A 17,016-nucleotide genomic window follows, 5' to 3' on the forward strand; every position below is an offset into this window, starting at 1 on the left:
TCCCTTGTCACTCAGCCCCAGCACCAGCAGAGTTAAGTCAACTGTTCCAGATACACTAACCATCATGCCTCCACTCTCAGCCAGGGAAGGCAAAAGAGCCACAAGTGCCAGCGAATGTCCTGACACTGCATAAAGCCCTGAAATCATGTCCCTTGCAGCTGGAAGGCCCTGGCCAACTGGAGGGACCATGGAACCTATAGAGTAAAGCCCTGTCCTGCTCCCTCCCTTAATACCCTACCCTCTACACTCCAGTATGAAACAGAGAACAGGAGAGCAATGTCAGAGGGGTATGGATAGGGAAAGAGACCCCCTCCAGAGATACAGAAGTCATTCTGTCTCTTCCACACCGCAGAGGCTTCCAGCTCCAGTGAAATCTCACTTCGGGTCAGGGTGTCTGGTGTGTATTAGGCAGAGCAGATACAGCCCAGAAAGGGCAGCTGACTTCCATGTGAATCTGCTTCAAGACGGCACACCCAACAGGGCAGTCTCCCCCCCCCCCATCAGAGACTGCATTCTTCCCCAGGTCCCCAAGCTACACTCCTAACTCTCCCATTGCAGTTCTTGGGAAGCACCTAGACAGAACCACCATTATTGTTGTTGTTTTCAAGTCCAATCAGACATCCAGTTCCTGCTGAGGGCTCCCTAGAGTGACACTCATGTCAATCTGAGACTCAGGCTTTTGTTTCTGGAAAAAACAAATCCTCCCATTTTGAAAGAGACCTTGGCTTCAGCCAGAGCTTGAACTCCCCTCCACGTGAACTCCCCTCCACGACCCACAGAGTCTTCTTGCATTCTCAGCTGCTACTGTGTTTGGAGTCAGGACATCCCTTGCGTCCCTTGCACACTGTGTGGCAGGCCGGTCCCTGAGCACAGGCTGCTAAGAAGAACTGCCCCCACAGTCATCATTTGCACAGTGTTTGCCTTGCCAACTATTAGTACAGTGGGCCAGTTCTCATCTTGTACTGCTCTTGGGGGGAAACCTGAAGCCTAGGGAACCGGCCTACTTTGGAAATGGAGCAGCAAACACTGCCAATTGACATGACTTCTGATTCTGCATCCCCTAAAGGGACAAGGCTCTGGGGACTTTTTAAAGGCTGTGATCTCAGTTCCTTGAGGAATTTCTGTGGTATCAGATCTCTTGGGGTTGAGATGAGCATCCAGTACTTGGACCCCTCACACGCGTTCCTGCCAGCTTCTTCCAAAATGCACCCATGTTGGAGGCTTTCATCTCTACCAAGGTCGTTTGAGCCACCTTCAAACAGGCCTGTGTGTCTGCATGGAGTCCATTAGTTGAGTCCATGCCCTTCCCAGCAGCTTTCCCTTCGGGTCTCAGCTGGTGAGTGAGCTTACCCAGCCATCACCTGCCTCTCCCAGGAAATGGCCATGCCTCAAATCTTTTCTAAATCCAGATGTGTAAGTTCTGGAAAGAACACAACAGAAAAAAAACCTACTGTACAGGAAAGCTGGTTGCAGAGTCAGCATGTGGAAGGCTTGGGAATGATCCAGAATATCCACTGAAAGCATCCTGGAAGCTGTGGGATTCTGATAGAAGAGAAGAAGAAAGGGAGACCTTTGGAGAAACTAGCATGTGGTCCAAACCTAGCAGATCTCAGGTGATTGGCAGCACTAGTCTCAGTGGAAATCACCCCTCTCATGACCAAAGGGCTTTGGCTTCTTCTAGAACTTTCCATTTAGGCCAGAAAAGAGCCTCAAGCCTGTGTTCAGTCTTCCTCATGAAGACCAGATCTTGGAAGATCTTGAACATTCTTGGAAGAGATGCTGGCTAAAAAAACAAGGAATCTGGGACAGTTCCTCACCCGTGGGAAGAGCACGGAGCTATACAGGATGGTGGAGGATTCTCTCTTCCCCAGAAGGGAAGCAGCAAATTGAAGACAACAGGTTCAGGAGAACAGATTGTGGAGTCGGGGTCATCACCATGGCAACCAGCCTAACAACTCTGCAAAATGAGAGTTCCGAGGTTTAGGTTTTCCTTTTTTTTTTTTTTTTTTTTTTTTTTTTTTTTTTTTTTTTTTCTTTTCACCCGTCACTCTTCAGAGCTGTCACTCTGTCTGTTCCTGGCGGAAGACAAGTTGTATCTTTTCCCTCCTACCAGCAAGCTGCCTAGCTCTGGGGGAGTGCATCTTCTGTGAATGGAAAGAGAATAAGGGTGTTTCAGAGAACACTTGGAAGACCCCAACCCCATCTCCTCCCTCCCCCATCAGAGCTGGAACCCTGCAGTTTGCCATGAGCTGGAACAATTGCTATTTACACAAGTGCCCTCTTGTGTGCACAATGGAGCAGAGAAGAGCCAAAGCTCCAGTCTTTAAATAAAAGAATTTTTGTCCCTGCCCCAGGATAGACCATTATATCCCAACAATGGGTATCAAAGAAGGTTGATGGTGGCTATAAGCCAGAAGATCTCAAGCCTCCTTAAAAGATCTAAATCTGATGCTATCCCCAAAGCTAATAATGGTGAGGTAGAATTGTAGCTCAGCCATAGAGCACCTGCCTAACAAACATGAGGCCCTGGGCTCAATCCCCTGCACTACCAAAAAAAAAAAAAAAAGAAAAAGAAAAAAAGAAAAGCTTACCTACATGCATACACAAAGCTAATGGCACACATAAAGGAATCACAAACCTTGTCTAAATGTAAATCTACCTAAATTAAAGTCATACCAACACTAGCTCCTCATCACATACTCTACTAAGACATGCCAAATTTAGGTCATTCTGTCATGCCTGGTATTGGAAACAGTGGGTATCTAGTTCCCCCTTGATTCCAGAAATTTTCCCTGACCTCTGCTATTGCAGAACAATGTCAGCATAGCCAGGATCTATGGCACTTATCTGCCAAGAGGGATACAGCTATTAAACCATCAGGCTATCTTCACACATGCAGCCATTTCTCTGGAGTAGAGTTCTTCAAAGGTAGATGGGCTGACTGAGGTAATGCACACCTACAGTCCCAGAACTTTGGAAACTTAGGCAGGATGATCTTAAGGTGGAGACTGGATTAGGCTACTCAGTGAGTTCAAATCCAACCCAGGCTATATACTGAAATCCTGTCTCAAGTAAACAAACAAATACAGAGGGTGAGGCTGTAGCTCATTAGTAGAGTGCTTGCCTAGCATGCCCAAGGCTTGAGGCTCAATCCCTAACTCCAGAAAAAGAAACCAGACAGAGTACTGATGAAAAGTCTCCACTCCAGACACAGCAAGATGCCCAGTCACTGGACCCTCTTCTTTCTATGGTTGTATGGAACACAGCTCTTCCCTCACTTCCTCCTGACATCTAACTCTACCTGTCTCACAGATACACCATAAATGGATGGCCAGGAAGGCAGATACAATCACAGAGCAATGTGAAGACAGTAACAAAAAATGGTGCCCACCCTCCCTTATCTTTGACGACCTCTCCTATAAAACCAAACTTGGGAACATTATTAAGAAGTGTCCTATAAGACATTAGCCTTAGTGACAGACAAGGCAAGATGTACTTTTAGCTACTGGATGATGGGTGAACTTGTGAAGCAGGCAGCCTCCAGCCTTCTCTCCCAGGACTTCCCCCATCCACTCCCTCTCAGCATCACCCCTACCTGCTAAGGTGTGAGCTGGTGATACTTTAAGATGTCTCCCCACCCTGCCCACCCCTGCCCCTGTCCAGACAGGAAAGTTTTTTTAGGAATTTATGTTAAGTACTCCTAAGAATTACGCACCTTCTGAAAACAAGCAGGGGCATAGACTGTGTGTTCTGAAAATCACACCAAGTGGGAATTTACACATTCCACCAGTCCCTGAACCAAGTGCTGAACCCATTTTTCACATTTCTCCTCTCAGGCCATAACCCCAGACAGGAAAAAAAAAGTTTACACCCTTGAATAATCATTTCTGCTGCCTAGAGAGCTAGGCTAAACATTGCCAAAAGTAGCACGTATTCAAGAAACTATCTGTCATAGCCACACAAGAAACCACTGAGGGGTTGCTGTGGATAATCCCATGGCTCTGCTGGTTGGGGCTACTTCCAGAGTAGGGAAACAAGCTGCTACCTGCCATCTGCAGTTCCCAAGTTCAACCACCAAGAACCCTGAATACTGCATTAAATAGAAATAGAGCAAAGGCTCCTGACCTGGAAGATAAGAAATCCCTTTCCATGTGCCCAGATTCTCCTAAGTAAATGTCAGAGCAGCTCCTAGGACCATGCAGCCCACCCTTCATAAGGCTCATCTGGATTCCCCCCTGAAAAGGAACACACGGAGAAGTGCAAAAGCTACCCATCCTCCCCTGGCCACTAGTCAGCCACCAATGCCATATACCTGTGCAAGCTGACACATGCATTTCATTTTGATTTAACGAAACACTCTTACATTACTTAACAATATAAAAGGAGTCAAGAGCCACCGTAAGAACTGGGGAAGATCATTCTTCCAAGACCTAAAGGTGTTCTTTCCTGTGTCAAGAACTGAGTGATATGGTGCCCTCACTTCCTCAGGCACTGCCTTCCACTGTGGACAGTAGTTTGGGTTGGTGTTCTCACTGCCTGAAATGGTGTTCTTCACTACCCCATTCTTGAAGCACACAGGACTCAGGGACAGTCTCCCACACCTATGGTATCCACAGGCTCCACAAAAGTTCTGCTCCCTCCTGCCAAACATCAGTACTTTTCCCCAGGCTTCTGGGAACCCTCCTTCATGGCTTGGCATCTCTAAAACCAGCAGAGTATCTTTTACTACAGGCAACTCATATTTCTAAGTTCAGCCATCCAGGTCTACCAACAGCAATTTTAGCAAGCACCTCCAATAGAAAAAAGAAATGACACTGATTAAGCGTAATTATTAGGATTTAATAGAGCCATTTTTCTAGCTCAGTGCCTTTCTGTCTATCTAAGCCCCCCTCCCGCCAGGTTTCCCCTTAAATTGGGACTGAGAGCAGTCAATTAAAGGTATGCGTCCCTCTGCCTTTATTATGTGTTTGAGAGCTGTCTTATTAAATTGAAATCAAATGCATATCTAGGGGAAAGTTCACTTTAATACCAACTCCCAGCAAAACACTCAGAGACATGTACAATGATGGAGACTGACGTGTTGCCAAGCAACAGAGGAGATGAGGTAGACATGGAGCTAAAGAGAAGGGTTTCCTAAAAGAATTGGTTAAGCTCAAGGGTTCCAATCTTACCAAATCTGGCCTGAATTTTTGTGCTATCTCCTGTCCCAGAAAAGACATTGAGGAGGGAGGTAATGTAATTAGAAGTTCAACACAATCACAGATGGTTTTATATATACACAAACACACATGCATTTCCCTTTCCCCTGGGGAATGTTGCGAACTCAATACAAGCAATTTCCAACTGTGAATGCTGAGGAGGGGGCGGGGTTGAGTGTATGTGTGTTAATTTGCTGCTGCCTCAATGGTCTCAAGCCTCTTGACTCACTTTTTTTCCCCTCCCCTCCTTTCCCACCTCCTCCTCTAGGACAAAACAAGTGCTCTGAGCCTCAGCAATGTGGCAGGCGTATTCTACATCCTGATTGGAGGGCTGGGACTGGCCATGCTGGTTGCCTTAATCGAGTTCTGCTACAAATCACGTAGCGAGTCGAAGCGGATGAAGGTGGCATCGTCTTCCTGGGTCTTTTTTCCTACCCTGTTCTCTGTGGCACAGCTGGGTTTCCTGAGAGGCTTTTTGCTCAAAGGGATATAAAGGGGCAGGTTGAGGCCATCCAAGGTGCAGAGCAGAATCAGGAAGAAACTGAAAGGGGGGGGGCACAAAAGAAAGGGAAGGGATAGAGTGTGTCTGGCAAATACTGTGCCCAAAATAGCAGGTGCATCTTTCCGGAGACAGGTCAGACAGGTCAGTGAGGTTAAAGGTCATAGTTCTATCAGTACAGTGAGAGGTTGATTTTCTGAAATAATATCCAATAGAACAGCTCCCTGGATGAGGGAAGGAATGTCTACCCAGTTCTTCCTCCGTGCTTGGTGAATTGGGTCCATTTTTAGCCTCCATATTATGGGCTAGCATTGGCAGAGAGAATCATCCACAGAGAAAGCTAAGCAGATTAGCGCAATAACCCAGACCACAGCAAACACAGCTGAAGGCAGCAGAGGCAGGGAAAAATTAGAGAGGATTGAAGAGCAGCCAGTGAAAACATGAAAACTTTGTGGGGAGGAAGAAAAGCAAGCTCATCTTATGGAGTCCCAAAGAATGCAACAAAAACAGAAAAATAGATGTGAGCGCAATATGCAAAACCCATTTTTCTAGCAGAGGAGCACACAGACCATCCCAGTGATTAGGGACCTTATCATCACTGGTACAGTCTGAGAAGGGGATAAGTGGTTCTTAGTGAAGATGGAGATGAAAGCATGCCAGGGAAGCTGGGAGTTGTCACCATTGCACAGTGCCTCAGTGGCATTATTAGCCCCAGTGAGGAAACATGTATGGAAGGCAGCCATGTGAACAGCAGAGAACTTAGGTGCCAACTGTGACATTCAAACCTTTGAACTTCAACAAGAAATGGCTATGAAAACATGCTCAGGGCTAGGGAATGGCTCGTATGGTAAAGTGCCTGCCACACAAATATGAAGAGTTAAGTTCAGAGTGTAGGCACCCACCCACGGAAAAACTGGGCACACCTATGTATCGTAGGTACACCTATCGCCCCACCACTAGAGAAGGGAAGGAGAGACGGGGGACCCCTGAAGCTCATTGGTCAAACAGCCTACCCAGATCCACATGGTTTAGGTTCAGGGAAAGACCCTGTATGTAGATAGATAGAAAGATAGACAGACAGACAGACAGACAGACAGACAGACAGACAGACAGACAGACAGATGCAAAGAGCAGTTAACAAAGCCCTCCAATGTCAACCTCTGACTTACACACACACACACACACACACACACACACACACACACACACACACACACGCACACGCACGCACACATGCACGCACGCACATGCACATACACACACACACACATAAAGAAAGATTGTGATTCAGACAGTAAAGTCGATAGGAACTTAGTGGAAGGAGAATTGGAGAAAGCTTGTGGGAAACAGCAGAAATTAAGAACAAGCATTCTTTAGACTAAGAAGGGAAGAGAAATGTGGTCACTGTGGGCTTCGACCAGCAGGTATCTTGGCCTGGGCTCTCTCTTTGGCATGATTAGATGAATATGATTCACTCCTGGAGTTTTATTCTCCTCTAATGTGCCTTAAAGGTCCCCTTTGTCAATCTTCAATTCCTTCTGAACGGAACACATACATCATTGGATCACTCACTAGCACAAGCCCCTGACCAGCCTCTTCCATTCTCAGTCATGATCCCTGCATACATCTTGGGTCAGTCCCGGGGAGGACATCTTGCTTGAAAACTGAGTGTTCAGTTCTGTATGAAAGGAATGAGGGTAGAAAAAGGGGGGGGGGCTTTACATCCTAGTATTAAGACCTTCTGTCCGGGCATTCCCACATGATGGTTCCAGCTGCCTCCCCACTGGCAATCTGCTCCCCTCCTCCCACCACATCCCAGCCCCTGTGTGTTCTGTGCAAGCCGATTCTTCATCCTGCCCTCTATCCCATGAGGCCTGTTTAAAAAGCCACTTCCCCACAGTGTGGTAACAGGAACAATGAAGGACTAGAAGTGTGACAGCCTTTGTCTGGAGGACATAGGCACACCTCAATCTTCCCTTGACCTGCTCTCACACCTCCACATTCTGCTGGAAAAGGCAGACCACAGCACAGTTACTGATTTTATACTTTAACACCTCCCATGAGTTTGGTGGGATTTGGCAAGGACACCTGAACCCTAAGCAAAGCTTTCTTTGCCAGTTCATCCAAAACATAAACCTACAGACTGTCCTTATCATCCAAAGAGATGGAACGGCTGTGCAAATTGCAAAGAGGGACCCAGGCCAGGAGCTAGGCCAACTAGGCTCTTTGCAAGCCTCCACCCCTTCCCCATGGACCAGAGGCCCAGAGCCCATACTGGTCAGCTCTCAAAAGCTCCTTTTCATGTTGCCCCAGGACATGGTGTCCTGTGGAGATGTATGCGCTGAGAGCCTGGCATGAGTCCATCCATTCTGTTCCTTAAATCAGTTACCTCAGACAAGTTTTAATTACTTTCTGATCCTGAATTTTATTGTAAAAATGGAAACAGAGATGGCATATACCTCATAAATTTGTAGTGAGGATACAAAATAATAGATGAAAGGATTGGCAGGAGGCCAACATCACAGTGTGCTCTCAATAAATAATAAAAGCAATGATCACGAGCATATATACCAGCCATTATTAACAGACAGTTACAACTTCCTTCAAACTTCCTTTTATTAATATTTATTTATTAGCATATAATTTTATTAATTACATGTACTAGATTGTTTTTGAGGCATGCAGATCATAAGTCCTTAAAGAACAGGGTATGGCTGTTGTTTTTGAGGCATGCAGACCATAAGTCCTTAAAGAACAGGGTATGGCTGTTGTTTTTGAGGCATGCAGACCATAAGTCCTTAAAGAACAGGGTATGGCTGTAGGGTAAATGTGATTAGTCAAGTTAATGTAGAGTTATGTTCAGAAGAGAAAAATCTCTTGGAGCAAGGAAGGAGGCATGAGAGAGAGAGAGAGTTGCTCATAGGTTAAGCAATACAACACACCCCCAAGGTGTGTTCCCCCAAGGTAGTTTTGGTCCCTTCCATGGGTGTTCATCAATCATAATGTGGTTTTGTGCCCACCAAGCAGGGAACCACCTGAATGTCCAGCTACCCTCTAGGTTTATAGTGATTTCCATTAATCCAGGTAACTAACAAGAGGCTGGATTTCAAACTGAGACACTGATGACCGCCCCACTGAGGGTACACTGTAGTCTTAGATGACAAAAGTCTTTGATGAGACCATTGGTCATAGTACCATGTCTTAGAGGCATTCTCACACCTTCCTTTACAATGTAGTTCTTTAATTTCTCAGAAGCTGTCAAGGTCCCTCAAAAGCATTAACCCAAGATTCTCCATCCACCACAATCCCCTATAAACAATTCCGTCCACTGTCATAACTTCTGCACAAAGCCCCAGGACTCCTAATAGAATTTTTCATGTTTCCACTACAAGGGAGCTATTTTCTTTATTAATCTAGCTGGCCCTTCATTTCCAAAGCTCCATCAATTTCTCTCTTATCTAGAAGAGATAAGTGGAAAGCACTCCAGTCACTCCTCAGGCTTCATAATGAGCTGCTTTGCTTTTCCCAAAAGCAATTAGCTCTGTTCAGAAGCACAGCCCACAGCCCTACACCGGGATACAGATGGAGGTGACGGGGCCTTTGGAAATATCTTCCATCCTGTGTCTTTCCTTGCCCACAATGTTTACCCACTCTGAGGGCCAGAAACACCTAAACCAGCTCAGGCTCACGTCCCATGATTCAGAAGCTCAAAGAGACCTTCTCTAGTCACCGTGTGAGGGAAGAAGAAACGTGAGCACAAAGGGAGAAAGGGCAGAAGAAGTTAAAGGAGGAAGGAAGGCTGGGGACTTTCATATCGAGGGATTACCTCCTCATTTTCATCAGCAATGTATTCCTGAGAATCTGCAGGCTAATAAAAAGTGCAGCTAAGAGAAGTGTGGGAGCAAGCAAGGTCACATAAGCCAGGAGCTAGAATGGCAGGAATTAGACAGTGAAAAAAGCTTCCATAGAGCCCAGGCTCTTGATTTTATCCAAGATGCTTCTAAGCTTCTTGCTCTCTCTTCTTCCAGATATTGAGATAGATAGATAGATAGATAGATAGATAGATAGATAGATAGATGATAGAGAGATGCGTGTGTGTGTGTATATATATACATACATATATATATGCATATACTTATGTGTGTGTGAGTGTGTGTGTGTGTGTGTGTGTGTGTGTGTGTGTGTGTGTGTGTGTGTGTATCACTTGCCTTATGTCCCTCAAGTGCCAGCCATAGTGCTGGTCACAAAGACAAACAAAAAGGCATCTCCCTACTCAGAGTGTATCACTTAGGCAACCTTCAGCACTGGATCTCAACTGGGTCTTCTCTACACTCTTTGCCCTTTGATGTGTCATGAACAGGACACATGTGTCATGGGAAGAGGGACAACAATGCTCAGCATAGGAGATGCAATCAGGAACAACCCAAACACAGATTCCAATCTTGGGGTTTCATGGGATAGGCAGACAGTTGGTGAACATTGACCTACTAGATAGAGATGTTGGAAAGAAAATGCCCTTAACGAGAGAACCAAGAGCCAGATAGTGTCTCTGGAAAAGTGGTGTTTAACCTGGTTGAGGCAAGGAATGAATTAGCCAAGGACAGAGAGCAGCCAGCAAAGAATGACCTGAGTCAGAGACCCAGACACTAAAACTCTTGCCTAGAAATGTCTGGAAACCAGTAAGGCTTAGACAGAGGAATACTGTACTAGCAATGTAGGAGCTGGGGACTCAGACAGAGACTTCAGGTAACCCACAACATCCTAGTATAACTTAAAAATTCATAAACAAAAGCCTCATGTAGGGCACATTTTGAATTGAGTAGAGACTTAGAGCCTCGGCACTTTTCCTCTGCCAGGGAGAACAGAATAGAATCTTTGTCCTTGACTGATATTAAATAAAATAAAGATCCTTATCATTTTCCACTTTGCTCCCAGGGGAAATTAATCCCCAGCCTCCCCAAACCCCAGAAAAGCAGCTGATCTTTTAAAATTGTATGTGACTGTGCCAACACTTTGTATGCTTAATCCACAGCAATTTAGGGTCTGTACACTTGCCTGGAATTGATGAGCAGCTAAGAGGCTGAACACAGAGGGAGCATCCTCTGTGGTTGGTGCTCAACCACTTCTTTCCACACATGCTCAATGGAGTCATTAATGAAACCTGAACTTTCATTAGAATAGTCTCTGACATCCAGAGGCTTGGCAGAGTTCTAGAAAACCAAGGGACTGGGAAATAGAATGTGGTCACCATTGCAGACATGAGTCTCAGAAGAACCATACAAGGGGACACTGTAGCTGGACTTTTCATTCATTCTTCTCTCCTTGAGCCTCGGTTTCAGAACAACAGCTTTACGGATATGCTTAAGAACAGCTGGTACAGTAGGAAGGGACAACAGAGAGCCACCCTCTCAAAGGCAAGGGCGGGCATTATGTTAGTGATTGTCAGTTAGCTTTGGGAGAGTATGAGAACCATATTGAATTGGTCATCTGCTTTGTCACTGTCTCGGATGACTGATGTCTTAAACAAGTCAATCATGTACATGTCAGGCTCTCTTTAAAATGATTAGAACAGTAGATCATTCAACTTAACTTCCAGTTTAGGATCGCCTGGGAAGCTTGGAGAGTTAGGTACCCAGGCTACACCTACTCACTCAGCATCAGTGGTTCAGAATTTGGACATCAGTGGTTTTCCCCTAAACCCTCACCCTGGGATTCCAAAGTACAGTGCAGTTTAAGAACTAGAGGTCTATTGGGTGTTAACTTTCTTTCCATTCTGGCTCTTGTCCTCTCATCTCTGAGATTCATAAATGCATCAGACAGGAGCCTGTAAGATGCTGGTACCCACTTGTGGTAGAGAGTGCTCTGGGCATCCCTCAGTTTCCTGAGAAAACGGCTCTGATGTTTTAATACTTGAAGGTCTTAGTTATGTGCTGAATTTGTCCCAGGTTTTGGTAGGCTCTGGTATTGAATGTGCCATTAACCTTGTCCTTCATAAATCCATGTTTTGCCAACTTTGTAGTGAGAAATTACAGAAATGTTTGAGACTCTTGAGGAAGACAGCCCACAGTAATCTATGAGAGCTTTAACCTGCTTTATTGTAGTAGCTTTTTAAGTTAAAAGAGCATGGTTGATGGGGCTGGGGAGACAGCCCAGATGATAAAGTGCCTGCTTCACAGGCATGGAGACCTAAATTCAATTCCATGCACACATGTAAGAAAGCTGGGTGTGACGGTACATACTTTAATCCCAGTGCTGAGGAAGCAGAGATAAGTGGATCCCTCGGACTTACTGGTCACCCAGGCTAGCTGAGTCAGCAAACTTCGTGTTCCAGTGAGAACCCTTGTCTTGAAACACAAGATGGACTGCTCCTGGAGAGTGACAGGGGGTTGCCCAGTGGCCATCATGCACATGCACATGCACAGTGGGGGGGGAGAGAAAGAGAGAGACAGAAATTTTTAAAGGAACATAGTAGGCCAAAATCTTGAAGGCTAGATTTCAAGCTATACTCTAGAAACTTCTGTTTTTCTACTAACACAATTAAAATGCTATTCTCTTTTCAACCTTTTTTTTTTTGTAAGAATCAGTAATCATTAGTTCTTCCTGTTCTCAGCTCAGATTTCCCCTGTGTAACATTGTGGTTGTATTTATTTGGCCTTTGACACAAAAGAATGCAATCCAAATCACACTTCCTCTTCAGTGGAGGAATGCCAGGGGAGGATGTAAATAAGTCCCAGGGTTTGAGGAAGAGACAGAACCAGCGTGGGCAGAACATCATATGGGGGAAATCTGTCTGAATCATGGATTTTATTTTTTAAAATATCTTGTATTTATTCTTTGATAATTTTATACATGCATACAATATGTCTTGATCACATCCACCTCCAGCTTCACCCTCTCTCTCCTTTGGATACCAACCAACACATCTCCCGCCTACCTTCGTGTTCTCTCCCCTTTTTTGTTTTTGTTCTTATTTTGGGAACACACTGAGTCCAATTAGTGCTACTTGATGGGATGTTGACTGATCCTGTTGGCTCGATATAGTATAGATTCTTGTTCAGCTGCAGCGAGCTCACTAGGGCAGCGGCCATGTCGTGTCCAAGAGACAGCATCTCATAGCACTGCTCCCATCCTCCAGCTCTTGCATTCTTTCTCCTTCCTCATTTATGATGCACATTGACCCTCTAGGAGGACAGACGGGTGTAGACATCCCATGTACAGCTGGGTACTCACAGTCACTCATTCTTAGCATTTTGACCAGTTACAAGTCTCTTCATTAACTGCTGACTACTGCAAAAAGAAAATTATCTGAGCAAAGTTAAGAACAGCACTAATCTATGGGTATAAATACAACCATCAAGAAGGTAGTTTTACGTGTCTATCTAGCAAAGCAACAATAGGTTTCTCCCCTAGGATCTAGAACCATAGGCTTCCGCCTGGATTTACAGTATCAGGCATGGGTTAAATCCTGTGACGCAGGGCTCAGATCAAATCAGAAAGTGGTTGATTACCCGCCCCAATCATCATGTCACTATTGCATCAGAAGACATATCCCACGTGGCAAGTCAGTATTGTAGCATTCAGTGTTCGCCACCAAGTATGTCCATTGATGGTCTTTCTCCCTGATGGTCTAACATGGTACTTTCTGGCACTATGAAAGCCAGCCAGTAGGAAGTTAGTAAGTTGGTTCTGGCTTGATGTCCTGCAACCAAAGTGTGTTGTGTCTTCGACAATCACATTCAAGAGCAATAGCCTGTGTTGTTTTGGGTCTTCAGAGTCTCTCTGACCAAAAACCCAAAGGGAAGTGACCCCTGGCACTGAGATTTTCATTGAAAGACTCTTGTCTTGTGGGGGGAGGGGGTTTTCCACCCACACCCTTCAAACACTTTATCTTTTTAGTTATTTTTAAGCTTCTATTATTTTTAATTATGTGGCAGTGTTGTATTGGTGTGTGCATGTGGATGTAGATACCTGTAGAGGCCACAGTATCAGATTCCTTGAGCTGGAGTTACTATAGGCTGTTGTAAGTCACCGGACATGGGTGCTGGGACTCAAACTCAGGTCCTCTGCAATAGAAACATGCACTCTTAGCTGCTGAGCCATATCCGAAGCCCCTAATTAGCTTGCCATACATCTTTAGTTTTGGTTAACCCACCCCACTCCATCCCTGCTTAAACCTTTAAACAACACCCCCCAGATGAATCAGAGATTTCAACAAGGAAGAACATTTTAAAACAGTGGTGGGATTTCCAGTAAGAAATGAGTAGCAAGAAAAGAAGTACATCAAACTGTTTATGCCCATCTAGCTACAACAGACAGAATGAGCTCTCTGGGTCACAGCAACAAACCCCAGGTATTTTGGAAAAGATTTTATATTTCTTAAATAAATTAAAGAATATCTTATTTAAAAAAAAAAAACTATCTGTATAATGGCCAGTCAAGATAACCATGGGTTGTGAAGGCATGGTTCTGGGCTCCTGGAAGGTGAGCTTTCTCCAAGGTTACAAAACTCACATATAAGAGAATATATGATGCATACACATTAAGTGAAAGCCTTTGCTGTCAGCTGAGGTGATGAGGGACTTCAGGAAGAAAGCTAAGCAGAATGTACTCTAAAGAACGTGGAAGGTTGGTCTTAGCAGAGGAAGTATCTCAACCCTTACACACAATCCCAGGTCTCTCTCCCTCCCCTCCTCCCCCGCCCCCCCCCCAACTAACGCCCTACCTATCCCATACCCTTTCTGCTCGCCAGGGAGGGTGAGGCCTTCCATGGGGGTCTTCAAAGTCTGTCATAGCCTTTGGAATAGGGCCTAGGCCAACCCCCTTTTGTCTAGGCTCAGGGAGTATCCCTCCATGTGGGATGGGCTCCTAAATTCCATTCCTATGGTAGCGATAAGTACTGACCCACTACAAAAGGACCCATAGATTTCCAAGGTCTCCTCACTGACACCCACATTCAGGGGGTCTGGATCAGTCCCATGCTAGACAGTTCTTTTTATGATGTTTATTCCTACAAAGAAACTAAACCTCAGCCCCAAGAGTCTATGAACTCAGAAGTGGATGGGAAGGGATAGGGTAGAGTCTTCATGCCACAGAGATCCTTCTCCAGAGGAATTTGAACAGAACAATACTTCCTCTTATCCAGTAGGATAAGATCCAGGACCTAGATTGTGTTCTCGAGCATTCCACTTGACAAAGCTTGACATGAGCATTCCACTTGACAAAGGGTGATCCTTGAATCCTTCCCAGATCTAGAATTCCAACAGGCTAAAACCATGAGATGGACATGGACAACATGGAGGTGATGTGTCAGTCTAGACCTGCAGGTTGTCCGGGCTGACAGGAAGCAGGTGGCACACAGACGAAGGCTTTGGGAGATGAAGTCTCACTCTTTTCAGCACCAGAGCCTTGATGGTTACATTTTGTGAATTACCTTATTAAAGGACTCCTAAGTGCCCTTATCACGTGGAGCTAGGAGGACTCTTTTCCAGAAGATCATTTGAATCCAACAATAACACATTATCACTTTCCCTTAATATCTCAAAGCATCTTCTGTACGGTAGTGCCAGTCTTCTTAGACAGAGGTAGAGGAGAAGGAGGCAGAGGCAGAAGAGGAAGGGGAAAAGAAAAAGAGGGAGAAGAGGAGCAGGGAGGGAGAATGAGGAGAAGAAAGGGGGAAGGAAGGAGATTGTAGCTGCCTAGATGGTCACATGTTACAGACATGGATGTTTAAAAGTCATATAAAAATAAAACAAAGCTGGGTGTTGGTGGTACACACCTTTAATCCCAGCACTCGGGAGGCAGAGGCAGGTGGATCTCTGTGAGTTCGAGACCAGCCTGGTCTACAAGAGCTAGTTCCAGGACAGCCTCCAAAGGCACAGAGAAACCCTGTCTCCAAAAAAACCAAAATAAATAAATAAATAAATAAATAAATAAATAAATAAATAAAAAACAAACAAACAAACAAACCAGGAACCTGATCACAGAACCTAGCTAGCTTAGGTATCAGTATCAGGATGCAAATTTCCTAAGTTCCACTCCCAACAGCACCAAGGAAATACCCCACCTGCAGGAGCCACAGAATGAGGTAACTTAGGGTTTGCTTCCTGACATATTCAAGCCTAGGCCCCAGCAAGGCTAAGGAAGATGATATGTACAATGTGATTAAAAGATCATGTGCCAAAGAGAGCAAGGATGCATCCCCAAGGCCATTGTCTGTGTGATGCATGCTAACTATCAACACAGACAACTTCTAGGTATAGACTAACACATCAGATTGGGGCTACTAACCAGTGGTTTCTAGAATGTTAGAACACTAGATCAGAGAAGAACTTAGTATGCCAGAGAAGAAGAATTACCAAGAGCTACCCACATCACTGTTCTTTTTTTTTTCTTTTTTTTTTTTTGGTTTTGTTTGTTTGTTTGTTTGTTTGTTTGTTTGTTTTGATCTTGGGAGTAGGGAGGAAGGTGGGGGATTAATTTCAATCCCATCTTGACTCATTCTCCTTTGTTGGTCATTGCCAAGGACCTGGGGAAGAACCCCCTGTCCTCCTGAAAAGGGTTTCTGTTTGATCCCACAGCAATCCATCAATGAAGCCATACGGACATCAACCCTCACCAGAAACAGTGGGGCAGGAGCCAGTGGAGGAGGCGGCAGTGGAGAGAATGGCCGGGTGGTCAGCCAGGACTTCGCCAAGTCCATGCAATCCATTCCCTGCATGAGTCACAGTTCAGGGATGCCCTTGGGAGCCACAGGATTGTAACTGGAGCTGACAGGAACCCCTTGGGAGCAGGCTCAGGCTCCCCTGTCCCATCCCAAGCCCTTCAGTGCCAAAAACAACAACAAAATGAAACACCACCTCCAACCACCACGACCATATGGAGGATAATTCAGCCGATGTCCCTGAAGAATTAAAAAACAAAAACAAAAACAAAAACAAAAAATCCACTAGGCTGTTCCTTTCTTTCCTTTGGGGATTTTTTCACCCTTTTGCATTTGCTAAGTGAAGATGGTAACTAACTCTATGCTGCAATAATGGGAGAAACCCTATCCAATGAAGTCTAACGTCTCTAAGAATGGAGTCACTGGGATATTAATGAAGAAATCAAACTGTTTAATTTTAATTCAGTTGTTAATGTGTCTTAGTGTGTGCAGTTATTTTCTTACTAATATCCATGGTTTGCAGGCTCTGTTAGACCCTTTTGCTTCTTCTTATCCCAAGCCCCCCACCCCTCCCCATCACTCTTCAGTTTCCAGATTGAAGACTCATGATTGGTTCTACCTTATAAGCAAGGAAAGGAATATGCGACCTTCAAACTCAT

The 17,016-nt window shown here is 45.1% G+C and overlaps 1 protein-coding gene across 6 annotated transcripts in view; it reads left to right on the forward strand.

Annotated features, from left to right (window-relative positions):
- Gria1 (glutamate ionotropic receptor AMPA type subunit 1) overlaps positions 1-16,457 on the forward strand; it is a 322,505-nt gene extending 306,048 nt beyond the window's left edge. For all 6 annotated transcript variants that reach the window (XM_027427448.2, XM_027427447.2, XM_035447765.1 and 3 more), the window contains 2 exons: positions 5,467-5,601; positions 16,254-16,457. In XM_027427448.2, the coding sequence (XP_027283249.1) occupies positions 5,467-5,601; positions 16,254-16,457 (339 nt within the window). The remainder of the gene's footprint in view (positions 1-5,466; positions 5,602-16,253) is intronic.
- The last annotated feature ends 559 nt before the right edge of the window (positions 16,458-17,016 follow it).

This window comes from Cricetulus griseus, chromosome 7 (assembly GCF_003668045.3).
Source record: "Cricetulus griseus strain 17A/GY chromosome 7, alternate assembly CriGri-PICRH-1.0, whole genome shotgun sequence".
Lineage (NCBI taxonomy): Eukaryota > Metazoa > Chordata > Mammalia > Rodentia > Cricetidae > Cricetulus > Cricetulus griseus.